At 46.7% G+C, this 21550-nt stretch overlaps 1 protein-coding gene across 1 annotated transcript in view; it reads right to left on the bottom strand.

The window, feature by feature from the left end:
* IFT140 (intraflagellar transport 140) overlaps positions 1-21550 on the bottom strand; it is an 81073-nt gene that overhangs the window by 40870 nt on the left and 18653 nt on the right. Inside the window, exons 10-18 of the mRNA XM_080942475.1 lie at positions 19592-19795; positions 19185-19257; positions 18537-18628; positions 13711-13838; positions 13261-13378; positions 9255-9385; positions 7643-7811; positions 6030-6161; positions 2012-2211 (exon numbers count right to left, since the gene is read on the bottom strand). Coding sequence (XP_080798601.1) covers positions 2012-2211; positions 6030-6161; positions 7643-7811; positions 9255-9385; positions 13261-13378; positions 13711-13838; positions 18537-18628; positions 19185-19257; positions 19592-19795 — 1247 coding nt within the window. The remainder of the gene's footprint in view (positions 1-2011; positions 2212-6029; positions 6162-7642; positions 7812-9254; positions 9386-13260; positions 13379-13710; positions 13839-18536; positions 18629-19184; positions 19258-19591; positions 19796-21550) is intronic.

The raw sequence follows: 21550 nt of genomic DNA on the forward strand, positions 1-21550 counted from the left end.
TGTCTAAGTTAAAATAAACACAAGTCTCTGAACTGAGTCTAAAACTAGTGTTTTATCCATCGTATTTCCACTCTTTTCTGAGACTTTTGTGGGATGACCCTAAGAAGGGCTAAGAAACCACTAACGTCCCTGAGGAGGCACATACCCTAAGTCATGGTTGGTGCAACCCTGAAATCCACATTCCTGCACCCTGAAAACTGGCCAGTCACAGCAGAGCAACAGGTGGAGCCCACTAGCTTTTCTCACAAAAGCCTTCATCCTCTCTCCAGCTGGGGTGGAGATGACCAGACACCTCAGGCAGCCTGACCACATCTGGGACCGGTGCACCCTTGCTAGACAGCGCCTTGGGATGCTGCACTGATTGATTATGGTCCCCAGGAGGCAGGAATCACTGCTGGTGATATGCAGCAAGAGAAAGCCGGCACTATCAGAACATGAAGGCCAGGACTGACATGCCCTCCTCTGGCTGCCTCCCCTAGTAAATGCCAGACTTTGTTACTTTCAGTCTTCTAGTGACCCATGTTGATCAGTTTAAATTTTGAAGCCCATTCTAGGCCAAGGCTTTTTGTCTTTAGTCAGAAAAAACAGTAAAACAGATTAGTGCTTTAAACGTGCAAAGACACTGATAATGACTTATGAGCATTTATAGACTGGCCATATGTGACACACTCAGCACACTTGGAAACCAGCAGGCCCATGTCCATGGTACACACAAAGATTCAAGCATCTGGCTATGTCTTCCTCCCATGTGTCTCTTCCTCTAGGACATTTTTATTTCTAGTCATACACTAATATGTATGTGCCTAGACACATTAGTATTATGTATATGTCTATATGAAGTACACTAAAGGTTTAAAAGTGGCCATGTCGTCTGCTTTAGGTTGTGACCATGTCCATAGTAATGAAAGTGATCCAGGAAACGGTGGTCTTGCTGGCCACTTCCAAGCTAAATGTCCACAACGCCAGTGTGGGAAAACCCTCCCAACTGTAATAAACAGTAATGAACAGCTCCGGCTGTCCTGAAACTCACTGTGTACACCAGGCTGAACTCAGACTCAGAGAAATCCGCCTTCCTCTGCCTCCCGAGTGCTGGGGTTAAAGGCATGAGCCACTTTGCCTGCCAACCTTCCTTACTGATAGTGTAACTCTCCCATAATTTATTTTACTCCTTTAAATGAAAACCTGTCAAATACTCATGTTAAAATTTTTCTGAATTGTCTCAGGAGCAGAGAAAGTACTTGCATACTTTCTTTTTAACATGGGGTCTTTCTCTTCATCACAGACTGGCCTAGAATTCACTACACCGCCCAGACTGGCTTAAAATATATAGTAGTCTTTCTACTTTGGCTTTCTAAGTGCTGGGGCTGTAAGCATGAGTCAGCACATTGTCATTGCTTTTATAAAATTTAACTGCATTTCATTGATAGTTTTGGTGTTTACTAATACTTTTGAGTAATATTTAGTACCTGTAATATTTAATTTAAAACTTTTGACCAGAGTATTCTGAATACTTTAAAATAATAGAAATAATGAAGGAACAGCCTAAAGGCTCCCAGCACCACAGACACCAGGCATTAGGCTTTCCCGCTGCAGCCAATACACAGTGTGCCAGATACATCCCATATCCTTGGGCCTGATGGGCGTCTCATTGGATAGAAAAGCAGTTAAACACTGTAATATGATCACAGAAGGGCTGTTAGCTTAAAAGGAAATTTACAAAGAAGGCACAGAAGGGGCTGGAAAGATGGCTTGGTGATTGAGAGCACTGTTGCTGTAGCAGAAGACCTGTACCCACAAGATGGTCACCATCGTCAGTGGCTGCAGCCCCTGAGCATCAGATGCCCTCTGACTTAGGCACTAGGCATGCATGTGGCATATACACATATATGTGCAAGTAAAACATTCATAAAATAAACCTGAAAAAGCTTTTGAAATAAAAAGGCACTAGAAAGCCCGAAGGCTCTATGGAGGATGCATATAACCTTTGACACATGAGTGAGGGACTCCTTACCTCTTGATGAGTTTGATAGATTTGAAAGCTTCATCCATGTCTCCAATGGTGACAAAGAAGCTGAAGTTGAGCATGGCATCTCGGGTAGCCTTGTCACAGTCCTCCAGCCCCACAAAGTCTCGTAGGGGCCTCTTGGCTACCATCTGAGGGATGTGGTAGTGCCCAGAATCCACCCTGTCTTCTTTGTCTGCTTCTCCTGGCTGGAGAACAAAGGCCCCATATGCTCGTCAAACAATATGTAGAGCTAATGACTGCACTCAGTCTTACGTCCTATAGTCAAACAATCAGTGGGAAATCTATATGCAGGGATGTACACATATACAGACACAGGCCAAATGTTCCCACAGGATCCCGAAGAACCTTAAAGTCACTGGAAATGACCAAAGCCTTGTTTTTAGGTAAACAAATGCTGTGCAGGTATAAACTTGTCAGCCTCTAATTTAGTAATATCAGAGTCTCACATTAAAAATAACTCTTTCAACTACTATGTTAAAGAACCGTAGCCTGCCTTTCTTGAATAGGAAAGCAGCTTGTCTACTGCCTTCTCTCTGCAGACCATTTGTTATGTATACACACTCTAGCACATGTCTGTCACATGACTATCCAAGTGGTGGCTTCAACCACCTTCCTCCCCAGCTCAGATGTCATAAACAATTCAATCTCACTGTTCCTTCTTGAACCTGCCTGGCAGGCCCAGTGAGAAGGCCCCAGGAGGAACCATCATTTGACCTGGACTTGAAAAATCTGTTGGAATTTATCATGCCTTGTTGTAGCTGGAAAACCATTCTAGATACAGCATAGGTCATAAGCAAAGATTCTGTTGATGGCAGCTTGAGTTTAGGTCTAAGGATACATGTGCACACACACACACACACACACACACACACACACACACACACTCACATACTCTACACACTCTCACACACGGTAACACCAACTAGGTGACAGAAGAGTTTGGCTAATTGTGCACAAAGCTAGATGCTGTCCTTCACACTGGTAAGAGCATCATCCCTGGTGTGGTTCTAATGAGAGCCCAGTTTACTGTGTGAGCACCTGGGGAACCTTGGAATCTTTTGCTTATGCACCATGATTCTTGGTTTCGCTTCTTGTTACTTATCTGTGAGGAACTGTTTTCTATGGCCAAACTGCCCAGAACACATCTGAACTTGTCTCATCTTGGGAGCTAAACAGGGCTTGGACCTCATGGTATTTGGATGGGAGGCAGAGGCTGTTTATCTGTGTCACAGCAGACTGGAGAAAACCTGCCAGTCACAGGATAATGGTGCTTGCAACTAAGAATACTGGGCTCTCCCACAACATCCTGGCATGTCAGGGCACTGACAACCTGTGGAAAAGGAGACTGAAGAGCGACCTGTCGGCAAACAGAAAAAGAACAGCTTTTAAAGAAATACAACACATTCGGGCTGTTCCTTGGCAGCACTTTGCAGGGTAAAATAGTGATACTGCCTTTATTACAAATGTAGGTGAGGCAAGTATTTCCTGCGTCTGGAGAGCATATGAAATGGCTCCACACGCAACAGGTACACACACCAGACTGAGGAGTGATGGGCTCCTGTCAAGCTTCACTAAGTCTTGGCTCTGGGACCAAACCAACAGGCCTCGCCTTCAGGGAAGGTTCCTATGCGGGTGAGCAGGGTTGCCACATACAACACAATGAGAAGAAAAGCGTCTCAGGGACACGACAAAGCCGAGGTAACAAGCTATGACCTGGGGCTTCATACTTACGACCGCATCATAGACGCCTCTTCTGTGGAACAACAACTATGAATGCGGGCACAGAGAGGGAGACGAGAAAAAGAAAGCATGCATAAATGTGTGGGCAAGGCGAGTGCAGAACGTGGAACTCACAAGAGCTCTTAGAACTTTCTGTTGTCAGGACACAGGGGAATTAAATCAAAGGACACAAAACAAGAATGAAAAAATGGCAGGACAGTATCAGCATGGTGGAGGAATTCTGTTTTAAAATCAAGCAATTAGGGATGCCTGCACTGGCAGAGAAAGGGCTCCCGGAATACGCAGAGCACATGGATACCTTCCTAGCTTTCACCAACATCCACGCCATTTGTGAGTCACATGGAAGTGTAACGTACACACTACTTCTGGTGGTCGTGCGATCACGCTGCATATGTTAACTTGGAGTACTGGAACCAACTCTTGGACTCCTCTTTATTTAAAACGTGTGTATCATTATATATGCATGTTTGCAGATCTTAAAACTAGAGACTGATCATCAGTAAAGGCCACAAATCAGGGGGCCAACCACCTCTACACTATGCTCTCCACCAGTTTCTTTAAAAGGACTTGCAGCTCAGGGAAGAGCTGAGTGATGTGTGTATGCTTGTGACTGCCTAACAGTCTACACAGTACAGTTTCACCAGCTTAAGATTGTGTGGAGGGGGCTGTATAGGTAGGCGCTTTAACTTTGTCTTTCTGGGGCCTATCCTCTTATTCACTTTTGGCTACAAAAGTAACAGAAGGCTCAGTCAGCCACAGTTGGAAACATCTGAAGTGCTGGCAATCTTGGTATTCCAAAGGCTGAGGCAGGACTATCACCCCAGGCCACCTAGATAAAAGTTTGCAAGGAAGAAAGAAAGGAAGAAAGGGGAAAACAGAGAGAGGAGGTTGGAGAAGTGGCTCAGCGGTTCACAGGATGCACTTGCTCTTGCAGAGAACCGCAGTTCAGTTCCCATCACCCAGGGGACCCGCTCACCACCCGCACTGCCTCTGGCCTCCCTGCATATTCACATGTCGGCACACAGGTAATTAAAAGTAGTTTTTAAAAAAAATTGAAAAGTTCATTTCTGACAATGAGAACAGCGCAGGGATCATTTTAAAGACTGCTCTTCGCATCACCATATGGGGCAGCCCAAAACACCTGGGTAAAAGGTAAAAGCTGACAGGATAGGTCCCTGCCCCGTACCTTTCTGGTTCGCCAGTGAAAGAGATGTGACATGGGTCACATGTACATTTGTTCAGAAGGTGTGAGTCCAGTACGAGGGCAGTTTCTTCAGTTCGGGGATCAAAGCCACAACAGCAGCTGCAGGCCCACAGCTCCAGCCCCAGTGGCCAGACCTTGACTCCACAGGCACTAGCTCCTGTGTCCCTCAGGTAAGGTTGTAGGGTGTAGCACTGTGTGTTTGAGGGCCTGAGTTTGACCCTCAGCGCTAATAGAAGGCAGGAAAGAGGAAGCAGCAGCAGCAGCCACCTGCAGTCACCACACCCACCACCTCTCAGGTGGCAATGGAGTCCAAAGCTGAAGTCCTAGCAGTTGGTAAAAATAGGCACATCAGCGTGGGACTGCCTGGATTTAGGTTTTTTTTTTTTTTTTTTTTTGCCAATGTGTCATTTGAAAATCACAGTCCAGGGGCTGGAGAGACAGCTCAGCAGTTAAGAGCACTGGCTGCTCTTCCAGAGGTCCTGAGCTGGTGGCTCACATGGTGGCTCACAACCACCTGTAATGAAATCTGATGTCCTCTGATGTCTGAAGACAGCGACAGCGTACTCACATACATAAAATCTTCAACAGGAGAATTAGCCCAACTAAAGCCAGAAAACTGTCCAGCTTAAAGTACAAAAAAGAAAAAGAAGCACAGCCCAAATGGATTCTGGTACGTAAAATAAATGGGTTAGGATGTGTGCTACAGTCTGCAACCCTAGTCCTTCAAAAACTCATAAACGTGCATGTGCCTCACTTACATCCAGGCACAGAAACCTGAGTACTGACAGCGGCTGCCACACTGTGAGGGTCTCTGGGCTGGGATCAGGGAGATTTGTATCATCTGTAATTCTAAATTCCTCAAGAAGAATATAAGAATATTCATCCTAAAAAAAAAAATCAGCTAGAATACAAGGAAATAACAAAGGCCTAAAGTTTGCCTTTAGAAGGAAAGCCAAGAGGGAAGGGCCCACTCACATCTCAAGTGTGCTAGAGACACATGAAAGAACCCACCAGGGAAGGGAGAGGACAGAAATAACTGCAGGCACCAGGCGTTCCCACCTTTTTTGTGAAGTAATAGTGAGGCACTTCCATGCCCAGAAGGCTTTGGTAGGCTGAAGGCCGGGGGAAGCTATCATGGAGCAGAAAGCCATGTTCTTCAGAAGCGAAGAATGAGAGAATCAACACTTCTTCCTGGAGACACGAGACAAAGTCATTCTGTTTGAAATTCAGCAACATTGTTTCCTATTTTTTTCTAATTCCTTTTCAGGTTGTACAGTCTTGGTGCCAACTCAGCCAGGGATTCCCAAGCTTCTTATCTGCCCCTTCAAAGAATAACATCTTCCAGATGGCTGTATCCCACCTGCCCTTGAGCAACAGACCCCAGGAGTGACTGACTAACCATTCAGACCCAGGAGTGCTTGTGTTTTTAAAAATTCTCCCTTTGAGTTCCTTTGCTTGGCTTTTAAAAAAATCAGCAATGAGTTGGGTTGAGCCCAAGGGCCTGGGAGGCAGAGGCAGGCAGATCACTGCCAGGGCAACAAAGGAGACCCTGCCTCAATAACCCAACACAAATAATGGCAATCATGACAGCAAAGCCTCTGCTCCACTCCCGACACGTGGGGAGGGGCAGAGAGGACCCACGTGCTGTGCTGCTCCTGCCTTGTGTGAGCAGAACAAGCCACACCAAATACCAGGACCACCACCCTGTCTGCACCTGCTTCTTAAACACAAGAAGAGGATGCAGGTTTCCCTCACTGCTGTGAGAGACTGAGACCTGCACACGTGTCATCACAAAACACAGAGCACCGCTTGATCACATGACCAGTGATAATCTCCCCAGGGATGAGCATTCACCCCGTTTGCTCTCTCTGCTGTGTCCACTTCTCACTTTCCCATCTGCGGAATCCCTCTGGCAAAGCTTCCCCCCCCAGATACAGAAGCCGCTTTCATCTATTTTATCATTCTGGCATTTGAGGGCCAAGGACAGGACTTGCTCCTAGTATTCTCAAGGCACTGACTGATTTCAGGTGGTTTCAGGGAAGACGCCCATCTCCGAGGAGAATGCCTCCATCAGAAAAAACGAGTCCTTACACAACAGGGTGGGCTTCCCTGTGGTGACTTACTTGGGAATTCTGAGAGGAAGGTGGGTTACAGGGGCACATAGAGGGCTGGACTTTTTAGGTATAGCTGACACATTGTAAAACATACGCCTAGCAAAGTATCAGAGTCCCAGTCCCTGTGAGTGAACTTTTATAGGACACAGCTACATGGAGGGTGAACACTACAGGAGGGTAGGCAGTGAGGAGGCAGAGACGGTGACTGAGGTCAGGCTGACGAGCAATGGCTGAGGATTAAAGCTGTATCTCAGACCCAGTCTCGGCATGTGCTAACACAGTAAGGTTAGTTCATACTGACTATACAGTGCTCTGCCCACAGAGAAGGAGCAATAAGGAACAGTTTAGAAAATCAAGAAATCAATATTTGGAGGACAAGAAAAGTGGCTCAGGACAGTTCTTTGAGTCACTGGTTTATGGAAATGATCTTTGTGACGCATGATCTTATCCATGAATGAATTTTCCCAGTAACTATCCCATAAGCTATGCCAGGAAGACACTATCTGGCAAATGGTGACCATATATGTCTAAACAGATACATAGCAAAGCAGTAGGTACCTTGTGGCATGTGCCTTCCTCCACATGGGGCTGCTTGTCTACAGCCTGTGGCTGGGCTCCAGGTGCCTCCTGCAAGGCCTCGCACACAAAGAGCCTGGGCTCACTCTGATCCCAGAAATGGTTCACAGGAACATAACTTGCTAGTTTCTCATTCATAAAGAAGTGGGTCCTAAAACAGAAGGAAAAACCCAGCCCCAACTCAGAGAAAAACACTTTTCCTGCTGTCGCCCACACCTACTCATAATCCTGTCAGTCGGTGCCAGCAGGTGACACAGTTGGTAGTGTATGACTTCTGAAACACCTTGGGCCACTCAGCGCCACATATTCTATCAGAACATGTCATTGCAGACTTTGAGAAACTGGGAGAAAGGGTTTTCGAAGTCTGGCTTAGGGGGACACAGGGAGCTCAATGAACCATGTGGCAAAGACTGAAGACCTCAATAGGAGATAAGCACGGTGACACGTGCTATTCGTCTCAGCTATCTGGGAGATGAAGGCAGGGTAATCACATGTAAAAAGGCAGAATTTTGAGGAAGTGGAGGTAGTAGTTCTTACATGTCACCCCAAGAGGAGCCAGGGTGGATGGTGACACTGTTGGGGCTCAATGGCTCTTGGTGGTTATGCAGGATGCATGCCTTTAAGAAACAGACTCCTCATAGATGCCACCAGCACTAGCACTGTGGTGTGCCCAGAGGCCTGCTTAGCTCTGCACATAATTGATGTGATACGCACAGAATTTAGGACAGTACATAGACCATCTATATGTACCTTATAAGGTCCTATAAGATGCCAGACACAAGTTATGTCCTTTGTACTATGAGGAGTTTGGGTGGAGAGACTGGCCTGGAACAGGCAAAGAATGTTGCCTATTCTTGAAAGAGAAGCCATGAAAATCAGGCAGAGAGAGAATTAGAAGATATTTCATCAGATAAAAAGGGGAACTGACAGTAGGAATAAAGGAAAGGTTACTTCCAAAGATTTAGGACTCTGGGTTGGACTGAGGCTGTGTCAGACTGAGGGGAGTCTACATTCTGAAGCAGGAGATCAGTGAAAAGAAAAGAAGAAGCTGTTGATGTAAGGCATCAACAGAGTTGAGGAGACCAATCCATTGAAAAGGGGGCTCCAGAGAAGGATCAAGGAAGGAGGCAACACTAGGAGAGATAGGAAGAATTCAGCTGTACTGTGCCGGAAGATCTAAGCCAGGAACCTGCCAGAGCTGTTGGAAGTGACTTGGGCTGGGGTGTTAATCAGGGGTAGAGTTCTTGCTTAGCACACAGCAGGCTTTGGGATGCATCCTTAGCATCACAATCAATCAAACCTCTTTCCTGTCAGAGTTGCTGGTGGAGCTGAGGCCACTCTGCTCCTGGACATCCCTAGAGATGTTTAGGGAGAGCAGCTTCACAGTCTGAGTTTCTACTAAGCCAGTCCATAATTTCAACCCTGGAGTAGAGCCCAAGAACTTAAATCTACTTCAACTGCTTATGTGTTGGTTTTACTATTTGGTTTTCCTACTAGTAACTTCTGTGAGGTTCTGAAATTCAAAATATAACTTAGTAAGTTAGGCAGGAGGCACATACGGTTTTCACCAAAATCCTCTCAACTATAATCTTACTCATTAGTCGGTGGCTCACTAAAGGGCAGAGTCTGTATCTGTCCAATCTGTCCAGTCTTGAAGTTGATGACACTCACTGTGTCCATTTCAACATCGTAGATGTAGATTCTGGAATCGGGACTGTTGTCAGCCTAGGAAAGAGAAGACACAGAGGGGCAGGAGAGACAAGTGCCTTCGTAACTGTGCCCACAGGACTGACACCGCATGTACTTGAGGAAAACGCGCCTGTTACCAGCCACCTCGGCTTCCCATAGATGGCACACCACTAAAACCACGTCATTCTTTATTATTAAGCCCACTGAAATAGCTTCTTAGTTACTACTTTGTAATTTCAGAAAACCCAGAACAAAGCCTAAAAAGTTGTGACCTATTCTCAGTTTTGACTGGAGATTTAAAACAAGAAAACTATGTAGCCTTGGATGATTTGGACCTGGCTGGCCTTGAACTCACAGAGCTCTGCTTGCCTCTGCCTCCCGAGTGCTGGAAATTAAGGCATGTGCCATCATTTTCAGCCTGGAGGTAGATTAACCAAAGGACTGAAAAGGAATCTGGATTTATGGCAGAAGCATCACACAACCGAGTACAAATGAAACAAACTTCACAGAACGGCGGTGATGACTTTCCATTCGGCAGCTGACACCCAAAGTTGTGAGTAGCGACTCTAGCAGAGGCCAGCGGCAGGGGCACAAAAAGCCTGGTTGCTCCTGCTGTGGTGACTGCCGTTCACAGCGATGAGGAGCTTCTGAGGTGCTGCTTCCATTCTAAATTCACAGAAGCACCATTCACAAGAGTGAGATGTAGCGTCATCGAGTGAGCACCGACAGGCCAGTGGGGAACTCACACGTGCTGCAACGTGGATGAGCCCCGAACTGCGACACGGGTGAGAGGTGCCACACTCAGAGGGCCACACAGTTCATGACATGTCCAGAACAGGAAAACCCAGAGGCAGTGAGCAGGCTTGAGGGTGACAGGAGTGAAGATGTTTAGAACCAGCCAGAGGGGGACAGCTGTACTATACTGCAGATGTGCTAAGTGCTACTGAATTGCTCGCTTAAAGGGTTGACCTCATGTTACGCGGACTCTTATCTCAAGTGCTTAGAGACCCTATTTTAAGATAAAAGAAATGTCAGCATTCCCAAGGGGACACTGAGTCCATAACTGCTTTAGTAATGCTGTGTAGAAGAAGGAAGTGGAGACACAACAGTCCAAGCCACAGGAGGCAGCACACGCAGTGACAGTGGCCCAGCTGAGGGTACTTTTATGCCATCTCTGAAAACTGTGTGGACCTTGCCCCTCATCAGAGTGCTTGGAAAGGCGTCACAGAAGGAAAGAAAACAACTGGATTTTAGGTTGCGGCTCAGCTGCTCTAGGCTGTCTGGGCTCAGCTGCTGCAGAGCTGCCCTGGGGATTCTGCCTGCCCTTACTGAATGCCTATACATTTTAACAATGTCTTTAAGAAAAACTTTGAAAAATAAGATTTGATTCTATGTGCATGAGCATTTTGTATTTATGTGTAGCACATATGTGTCTGGTGCCCACAGAGGTCAGAAGAGGTTGTTCAGCTCTACTGGCATTTGAGTTAAGGATGATTGTGAACCCATAGGATGTAGGGAGCTGTACTGGATTTGGGACAAAGAGCCGCGCCCTAAGATGGCGCCGGTGTCCGCCCTCTCTAACTATTAAACACCCAAGAGCACAGCACCAAACTAAAGCAGTCATGGTACAGGCTATGCAAGCTCTTTAAAACGGCGTGTCACCAGCAGCTTGGTTAGCTGCTCTGAAAGATTAGTTTTAAACATGGCACATGGGTTGTCAGGCCGAGCACTGCACAGAGAATAGTAATGCCAGCTAGACATTCTCTGGGAGGTAAATCCAACTAGATGGGGGTTTCAGTGTCCTAGTGCCCCCCCCCAGAAAAACGACACGGGAGTTGGCCAGAATCTCAATGGGTGATAAGCCCAGTTGTGGTTCTGAGTAAGGCCCCTAAAATTTTGCACATGGGGAGTTTGGACCTCTGCCTCCACCCATGCAAACAGTGCCAATGGAGTTGTAGAGTTGTGTTACTTCTAAGCTTTACATGGATAGTCATTAATAGAGAGAGGCTCAATTTTCACAATCTCCTAAAGTAATGTCATCCGGCCCCTACCCTTTCGTCCCTGGGCTCTTGGGAGGAATGATAAACTGACCCAAGGTAGCCATACTCACTGACGGGCAACTTCCTCTAGCCCCTGACCAACCTAAGACATGGAGCCTTGAGGATGACAAGGTAATCCTGTGACGGGTAAGGCTTGGGTTCGAGAGGTCGATTCTAAGACAGAGATGGCTACATCCTGCATAACAGGCCGGTCAAATACTCCTCTGCCCAGTTTTCTCCCCAGAGATCATAGTGGCTTTTTAAAAAAGAAAAAAGGGGGAGATGTAGGGAGCTGTATTGGATTTGGGACAAAGAGCCGCGCCCTAAGATGGCGCCGGTGTCCGCCCTCTCTAACTAGTAAACACCCCAAGAGGGCATGCGCCTGTATCACGCCACATTACTGACCAATTATGATAAGACACCTCAGGTGCCAGACGGGTGGGGAGGATAAAAGGAGAGAAGGTACAGAGCTCCCCGATCCATCAAAGCATCAGGAAAGGAATCCTGAATAAACTGCTGAGAGAAGGACCTGGCCGTGTCACGTCTTTTCCTTGAGGGATGAGGTTGGGCGCGACACTAGGTGGGTGCTGAAACTGAGGTCCTCTGCAAGAGCAACACGTGCTCCTCCTAACCTGTGAGTCATCGCCCCAGCCCCTACACACAAGGATTTCTGTGGGTCACAGATATTCTCTTCTCACTGCTCCAGTGTTCCCTGCCTGGGTCTGGAGGACTCTCCACTATGGGTCTCACCCTGCTGCCGCTTCGTGTTCTTACTTTCTTTTGTATTACTTAACTCCCACTGCTCCTTTCCTGTTCCAGAGTCAGGATTCTGAGCTGCAGTAGCTCTCTGGCTGCTGCTAAGTCAAATCCTCCATTTTAAGATTGGGTCAGTGAGACATGCAATGCACAGGTGACAACGATGTTCTTGCTGTCATCTTATCATGCCCACTGCATTGCTCTGAATACTTGCTGAGGAAGAATGTCATGTGAATACAAAAGAACTGAGGAAAGGGAGAAGCTGGGCTTGACTCCCCCCTTCCTTGTTTCCTCTACTGTGACATCAGCATTTACATCCTGGTTAATTCAGGATGTTCCTCAGAATTTCCACCAATGGGAACAATCTGAAAGGCAGCCCTGGGCTACTCAAGCCCACAAGGCAATGGTGAGAAACACATAGGCAGAAGGAATCTTTATTCCAGCAGGTACTAGAGTTGTAATGGGAGGTGAGTCCTTTGAAAAGGCGAGATAAAATTTTGCCAAAACTTTAGACAAAAGAAGATACTGTAAGCTAAATAGTGGTCTTTTCCTATGACAAAGTGTTTGGCCAGGTGATGAAGAAGACAAGCAAGAAAAGGACAAAGGATTCTCTGAAGAAGACACTGCTGATTCTGAGGGAAGCAAAGAAGAGCAGAAAAAGATGGAAAGTGTGTATGAGCACAAAAGAACAGAGTATGGACAAGGGGTGGTGATGTAGGTTTTTAATCCCAGGACTTGGGAGGCAGGGAAGGCAAATCTCCAAGTTTGAAGCCAGCCTGGTCTACAAAGTGAGTTCCAGGACAGTCAGGGCTACACAGAGAAACCCTGTTTTGAGTCAACAACAATCCTCCCTACCCCCCAACTCCCATAAAGAACAGACTGTGTATGTATCCCAAGGTGGAACCAGACAGGAGAGAGCTGATAGGAGGTAGGAAACCGAAGAAAGAGATGAAGCAAGGAAGGCTAGAGAGAAGGCTAGACATAAAGACCCAAAAGACCTAATGAGACAGAACAGACAGCTATGTCAGTCAGGACCTGTCAGGGGTCAAAGGCACAGTCCCTATCCTAGGAGGTCCTTCCTATGGACCAGAAGGCCTGGGGGGATGTTGGCCTTACCTTACTAAGAAGGATGCTGATCTTGTTCCCATTGGCATTGCATCTCAGAGAAATGATGCTCCCCACATCAGGGATCAGCTGGGCCAGGTTCTTGCAGCTGCAGTACACTTTTGCTTCCCTGTGTGAGGACAGGAGGAGAAAGAATGACATCAGCATCCTTTCGGCACCTTACTGCTGGTCACAGAAATTAGTTTCTCTGACAGCTGAGACCTTGGCCTACAGGGTGTTCTGTTCACCTCACCGCTTCCCACCTTGTGTATTTAACCCCCTAGTTCAGGGAAAAGGAGGCAAATTTTTTAGAACCAATAAAAGCTCTCTTCTAAATTAAAAAAAAAATTAAAAAAGTGTCATGTGAGATAAGGCATTGTTTCAATCCCCTGTCTACTAAATTGCCCCACAAGTTAAAAGACGAAAGAGCATCTAATATTTGTGTGTGGATGGAAACTGTACCTTCTGGAAAGATCAAAACTTTTAAAGTGAGCTAAATCTGTTCCTGCAACCAGAAAAGTCCCACAGACGTCTAGGAAGCACGGGCTCCCCTCGGTCTCAGAGAACAGCAGAAGTTGTTTGACAGTTCCCTGGGGAAAGAAGAACAAGTTAGCTCTGCACTTCTATGGTGTGGTGCCCTCATGCAGGCCACTCACACATCCAGTAAGTGATTACTACGGGGCTGGCATGCATTAAACCAGGGTTGGTTCCACAGGAAGACAGTCTTGGTGCCATATGCTTCAGGGCAAGGATCAAAGATACACAGGCCCCTCAGCTAAGAAGTGCTCTAAGGACTAAAAGAGGTAGTACTTGTCAGGTTAGGATTACCCACACCTGCTGTTTCCATAGTTTCCAGTCTCAGGTCCCACACATATGTAGCCTGGACTCAGAAGAGGGAGTACCCAACTTCTCCCTCCCACTGTCACTCTCAGAGCCTCTCCTGATCACATCTTCCAGGCTTCTCTCATCCTCTACCAACTCCCTGATCTTCTCACTACACACACACACACACACACACACACACACACACACACACACACACACAAATTATATTTGTTTTTTATTACGTAATACTTTTTGTGATTATTTGGGAATGTCATATCATGCACCTTAATCATGTACATTCCCCAGTCCCTCCAGGTCTGCCTCCCACCATTATGACCTCCCTTCCATTCCCCACAAAAAGAAGGGCCAAGCAGTGGGTTGCATAACTTTAATTCCAGCACGTGGAGGCAGACGGAGGCGGATATCTGTGAGTTTTAGTCCAGCCTGATCTACAGATTGAGTTTCAGGATGTCCAGGGTACACAGAGAAACCCTTGTCTTAAACAAAACAAAACAAAAAAACCAGAAAGGGAGAAAACAAAACCAAGTCCAATGTGTATTGCCCATACACTGGAACATGGTCAAACTCCCAGTGGCCCGCCCCTTAAAGAAACAGAGTCCTTCCCACATGGGCTCGTCAGAAGCCATCAGTTGTGGAGAACTACACTTCGGCCATCTTATCATAGTTTTTAAGGGTTCTCTTCAATGGCTTTCTGTCTAGGCTGTTACTTTTCTAGGTTGGGGTTAGGAGCCGTCACAGAACGCTTCCATGTCTTTCTCAACTGTGTCTGCAGGCATAGACACCACTGCAAAAGTAGCTTCTTTGCCCTTTACAGTCAATGGGAACACTGATCATGGACTTTCACATGGTCTTTGTCATCAGCACATGTAGGGGGAGGAGCTGGTAATAAAATCTGGCTCCCTAATTGGTTCTTGATTTGGTCAATAAAGAAGGTGGAAGCCCACTGCTGGGCGAAGGCTATAGGTGGAACTTATGGTAGGGCAGGAGATTCAGTGCCCAGCAATTGTGCTATCTGGCTAGTTGTAAAATAATAACGCTGTCTATAGTGTTTTCCATCTACGGAGCAGAGGTAGGCAGAGAAAGAGAGCAGCCATTGGCAGACCTAAGCCAAGAAGAATGGGCAAGACTTGAGAGGGGCTGCGGTCCTGAGCAAAGGAGCCAGTGTGGTTTTAAAAATTACACACAAAAAGCACATGCCATGGACGTCAGCAGCACAGACCATTACATCAACACAGCCTTCTGCCACAGCACGGGCTAAGGACACCATCACGGCCTCAGGCAGCAGCACAGACCACAGACTTCCAAATGACTTCTGGTGGCAGCATGAGCCATTGATATCAATACGACCACCTGCTGTAGAGCCACAGACATCCACATAAACCTTGGCTTCACAATGGTCCTGGGCAGTGGACTACAGATACCACTGTGGCCTCCAGGGGCCGAAGGACTGTAGAGCTCTTTCCAGGAGTTCAGTCCAGAAAGTGAACTATTTTTCATCTCAGACATCCGGCTGTTGCTTAGAATCAGGGCAGCTGTGCAGCTGGGTAGCATGTTCAGGGCTGAATCTGCTAAGCTCCAGGCTTTGCACACCACCCTGTGGGCCCCACTCAGCAAGAACCATGCTCCCCTGTCTACCACAGCCCTCTCTCACACTGATCACCATCACCACATCTCCAGTTCTATGGCCTCTCTCCACCACACTCCTGGCTCTGTTCCTCCATCTTCCCCACCTCTCCATCACATATTCTTTTGTTAAAGTGGTATTAGAAATTGCAGTGTATCACACAGTATTTCTTCCCAAACAGCTTTACATTCAAGTATTCATTACAAGTTGTCAGTCCAGTTCAAGGTTTCTGGTTTCTGAAGCACCATGAGAACTGGACAATATTATAATATTGGCTTGGCTATTCTGCTGTTTCCCAGAGTCAGGGTGATGCTGCAGTTAGGCAGGACGTCTGGGGGCAGGTTCTGTGTGCACTCCTGGATGCAGCATACTGCCCTATCCCGGATGGCTGCCACTCTGAGGCTTGCTGGGCTCAACCTTTGTGCTTGCACCCTGCGAGCAGCAGAGCTGCTCCTGCCTCCACTCTCCACTACCAGCAGGGCAAGCAGCACCAGCTTCAGTCGCTATGGCTACATGTTTGGTGGCCAAGTGGCTGGTGGGCCTAGGACCAGCCCTATTCAGTAATAATATGTTTTTGAGGGAGTTTTCAGGCTGTTGCAAATCACCCTGTCTTCGGTGCCAGCTGCTGGGCATGACTGCTGTGCCCAGATTTCAGGCAGCACTGCTGACCTGAGCTTTCTGTCTCCTAGCAGGACAAGCAGCACAGGCAGCAGCTGTGGCGGCTCCATGCGGGGGGGTGGGGGGGGGGTTTGACCAGTGGGCCCAAGGCGGGCCTATTCAGTCATGCCCTGGTTCTATGGGAGCTCCAGGCCTCCGAACTCCCCCCTGTCATCTGTGCCTGTAGCTCCAGGTTCATCTGGCATGACCTTTGTGCTTGCAGCCTTCAGGCTGAGACTGGGCAGTGAAGGGTACAGATTCCCTATTCTTTACCTCTTGTGTCCTGCCATCTTTCTTTCCAACCCCGTAAGTCTGTTTTTAAAAAAAGCTTCTTTCTGTAAGATTTGCCCCTTTCCCCCTTTAGCTGTCTCAGAGACACTGCAGGCTCTGCAGACTCCTCACCTGCTACTGTGCCACCCTTTGGAGCCCTCTTGGGTCTCAGAGTCCACAGTTTTTCTTGAGAAGCTATATTCTTATGGAAATCAACACAAAGCCAAAGAGGCAAGACAAAACCTATACTATTCCTTCTGGTACCAACATCAGTGCAGCAACCTCCTGCCTCGTTCCATTCCACCCAGGGCTCTGGCTTCAGCCTTGACCAAATGTGACCCATACTGTAACCTTCTCTAAAGGTAATGGTGCAGGAAATGGAAAGGAAGCGTCTGAAGTCACCTTACCGCTGAGCCAGAAATTAAGAGCCAAACATGCCTTCCTCCTGAGGAGAGATAAGGGTTCACTGGGAATGTGAGAGAGGCCACAACCAGCACACATGATGTCTATGACATTAAAATGGCAGATATGCTGCTGGTGGGTGTGGCTTAGTGTACAGTGTGTGCATGAGGATCGGGCTATGTTCAAACACTGTGCCCAAGACAAAAACCAAAGGAAGGGGTCAGAGGAGGACCCAACTCCATGCCAATTGCTGGTCCTGTAGACACGAAAAGAAAGTTTATTAGGATACAGGGGAGGTGGATCTGCTTAGAAATAGTTCTTGGAGCAAACCCAGGCTGTGCTGTCAGGATATTAGTAATTTAGTTCGCATGAAGCAGTGGCAGCTCGATCCAGAAAAAGCCTCAGGCTCTGATGTATGTTGTTTAGAAGCAGGTCCTTGGGGGCAATTTCAGTCTCCAAATGTCAGGACACCAGCAGTCCAGTTCAGCAGTGTCAGAAGAGCAAACACAAGTCAGCAGTGGTGGCACAACTCAACAGAAACTGCCAGACCTCCACCAAATTGGCACAAGTCAGCAGGAGTGACTAGGACTAGCAGGGATGCCAGGAGTTCTCTGCCTGTGCCTCTCTCAGTGAAAAGAAGACTCGAGACTAATGAAGCATGGCAAAGCTAGCTATGCAAGCCCACCATCACTGTCCACTGAGTTCCATTTATATTCCCTCCAAACATCATGTGTCCTCCCGTGGGTCTTGCCTCAGCAAAACACCGTGAGTCTGTCTTAGCAAAACTCTACGTGATGGGCTGGAGAGATGGCTCACTGACTGTTCTTTCAATGGTCAGAGTTCAACGCCCAGCAACCACAGGGTGGCTCATAACCATCTGTAGTAGGACACAATGCTCTCTTCTGGTGTGTCTGAAGATAGCAACAGTGTGTTCACATACATTAAATAAATAAATAAATAAATCTTTAAAAAAGAAAACAAAAAACTTCCCGAGTCCATTATCAGCTGACATATCTAGAAACATATCAACTTCACTGTGCTAATCAGCCCAAGTCCCCAGAAGCAGCAAGAAGCCTTGTGAGTTTCTTTCTATGAAGTCACGACAAACGATGACCAGTAAGGAATGGCAAGGCGTACCAATGCCATCCAACACTGTCCACCGTCTCTTGGGTTATATTTATATTCCTTCTAAACATCATGTGTCTTTTTAGTGTCTGCTTTAGCAAAACATCCTCTCACCTGTTGGCCCCAACAAAACAGCATTTGCTATAACTGACTTTCCAAAGAAACCACAGTTATCTCTTTACTCTCTCTCATCTCTACATCCACAGCTGATGCTCCATTCCAGTCTGCTAAAGCCAGAGTGCACAGACACGGATGGGTAGCCTGCCCCAGAGCCCATATGGTGCAGTGAGCCACCTGATGGAAAGACAGCATTTTCAACATGGTTGTAACTTTATCATCACGCTCACGGTCAACAGTCACTTACCTGCCAGGTCCGGACTTGGAGTCGGTTTGGCTCCACGGTGTAAATGTTTTCCTCGTGCATGGCTAGCACTGATGTTTCACACAGGAATGTCCCTGAAACAAAAGATGAGCATCGAAACCGCGGCAGCATGGAACAAGCCCCGTGTGGAATCCCTAGCTGGCCCGGTCCTCATAAGACTATCTTGTCTGAATCTAGTATAGAGTGCCAGAATAAAAAAAAAGTACAAACACTAAAAATGTAAAGCCAAGAAACATGAAGATAACAATAAAAGAGGAGAAAAGAGACACAAACAGAGATCCGCTCTGAACACAGGGAACTATGGAGGCCTCGAAGGCCCTAGGGCTGATCTGGGAGACTCAACTCGCCCACCCACCCTGCTTATCAGCCTTATTTCTTCTTCCTCTGACTGAAGGTGTTCCCAGGAGCTCAATATCTAGGGCAGCATGCTCGATGAGCACCTGCCCACACCGTGAGGAACTTTGTAGGCTCTGTGCTCCAGCCAAAGGTGCCGAGGAGCACATCGGTCAAGGAGGTTGACGACACACAACAGAAGACATCTCAGCACCTGCTATACTAGTCAGCCTTGCTCTTGGGACTCTCAGGACAGAGGAGCCTCGGAGCCCTCTCTGGGCATAAAGAGATTCTAACCTGCATTCCTTAAGGTGGATCCTGAAGGTTCAAAGATCGCCACCTGTTTTCCATTCCAGACAGCCACAGCATCCTAAATGAAAAGGATGTCCGAAAGCAGAGGTAAGGAAGAGCACAATACAGACCACAGACCCACTGCATGTTTCCAAAGCCTGCCCTCTGCCTGCTGTCAGCCTGATTTCAGGTCACTGAGTCTTCCACTGATACAGGTTAGACCTAAAATGTCCGTGTGCTGTCAGCATTTTCTTTATAAAGATGACACACATGGACAAGCAGGGTGGTAATGAGCATGGCTTGAGCTGTCTCCAAGTCCCCTTGCTGCTCTGAATTACCCCAATGCCCCAGCAGGCAGTTCTTCTGCTTACACAGAAGACCCTTGTCTAGCCACAGGCACCCTTGGCAGTCACCTTGGTGGCAAACACTCCACTGATGTGCATGTCGGTACGCAGGCTATGTGTGCTTCCCGTGGACAGGAAAGACACGTTGACTAAACTTGGGGAGATCTGCACGGCAGCCACTTGCTGGTGGAAGTGTGATGACATGGCTTGCTCACTGAGGATGGACACGGTGTCCGAGCTGCTCACCGCCAGAAGGTTCTTCCTGGAGCCCCACTTCAGTACATGCAGGAAGAATCAAATGCATAAACAAAGCAGGAGAGACACAGGCAGGATGTAGCTAAAGGTCCCCTAGGAGAGTCCACAGCCACTTCTTGTTAATTAAAAGACAACTTCAAAACTCTTAAAAAGGGAAAGTATGTAGGTTATGGAAAGAGTTTAAAACACTGATAGATGTGAGCTGTGAACTGGCAGGCAGACATCTTAGTGGCTGTTCTACCCAAGGTCTACTCTAACCAGAGGGCACCTGCTAGAAATCTGTCATCCTGACTATGACATTTTCATATATATTATTTTCTATGAACTTATCAGGAATTTATACCATTAAGTTACCCAGTTTCTTCTGCTGATGAGAAATAGTAGTTCCCTAGCTTCAAGTCTACCTGACATGTTCAGTTTTCAACAAATGATTAAGAGCCACGTAAAAGATCAGAATGCAGATGAAGAAGAGGGTCAAGTAGCCGTGAAAGGATCCTGATGATGCTTCAAGACTTCACAGAGGCTGATGCCCATGTGTTCATCCCATACGCGTTCTACTGGAATACTGGAAGGTGTGCTGAGTCCGTCTCTTTGGACAGAGAGCCAACAAAGTGACAAATTAATAACAAAGTGCTCCCAAGAAATGAAACACATGTCCATACAAATCCTGTACACAAACGATCACAACAGCTTCGTTCCTAACAACCCCAAGGAGGAAAAAACCCAAATGCCAATCAGCTGTGTAAGAAGAAAATTGCTCTACCCATACTCAACCACAGAAAGGAACACTGACACTTAGGGTGACGTAAAAGAATCAGGAGACCAACGAAGAAGTCACATCCATTCATAACATCCATCTATCCATCCATCCATCCATCCATCCATCCATCCATCCATCCATCCATCCAGATTTTTGAGACAAAGTATCTCTTCACAGCCCTGGCTGTCTTGGAACTCAGAGATCCTGCCTCTGCCTCCTAAGTGCTGAGGTTAAAGGCAGGTGCCACTATGCCTAGCTATATGCTTTATTTTTATGAAATGTTCAGAGCAGACAAATCCAGGCACAATGTGCATTACTGGCTGTGGAAGGCTGAAAGAGAGCAGAGGGGTGGTATGGATTTCTTTTGAGAGGAATTAGAATGCTTTAATGTTTATTGTAAAGAAAAAAATTTTGTGGTAAAGTTGGTAAAACTCTGTGAACATACTAAAAACACTGGGTATGTAACTTATATTTTGATGGAGCTGTTTTAAACATATTTATCTATGGTTTTATATATAAGAAGAGATAGAGGAATTGATAAATAGACAGATATTACAATACATAAACAATCCTTTGTCTACAATACTGAAATTAAAGAACATTTAAAATTTATTCCTTTCTTTTTAGTGTCTGAGCATATAACTCAGGCTGGTCTTTCTTTCTTTTCTTTCTTTTCTTTTTTTTAAGTTAAAAACAAATTTATTATTCAAATACCAAGGGATGGAAAATTTGAGGTTGCAAATCTCTTCCCCAATATTGGGCACTATCCATAAAAACATCAATAACCAATAGCAGGTAAGAATCACAATTTCAGAACAAACTAGTTTAGCAATGTCTAACGCATATGAATAAGCCAATTAGGCAAATGTGACAGGTTTTAGGCATCATTTGTGATTTACTCTAATGAGATGACAATCTGCTGTCCAGTTTAATTCCCCTCAGACTGGAAGCCAGGGCAAAATCAAGGTAATGGGTTCTAAAGGAGGATGGTTCAAACACCCCCAACCCCCTGC

The sequence above is a fragment of the Micromys minutus genome (assembly GCF_963924665.1).
Source record: "Micromys minutus genome assembly, chromosome: 31".
NCBI lineage: Eukaryota > Metazoa > Chordata > Mammalia > Rodentia > Muridae > Micromys > Micromys minutus.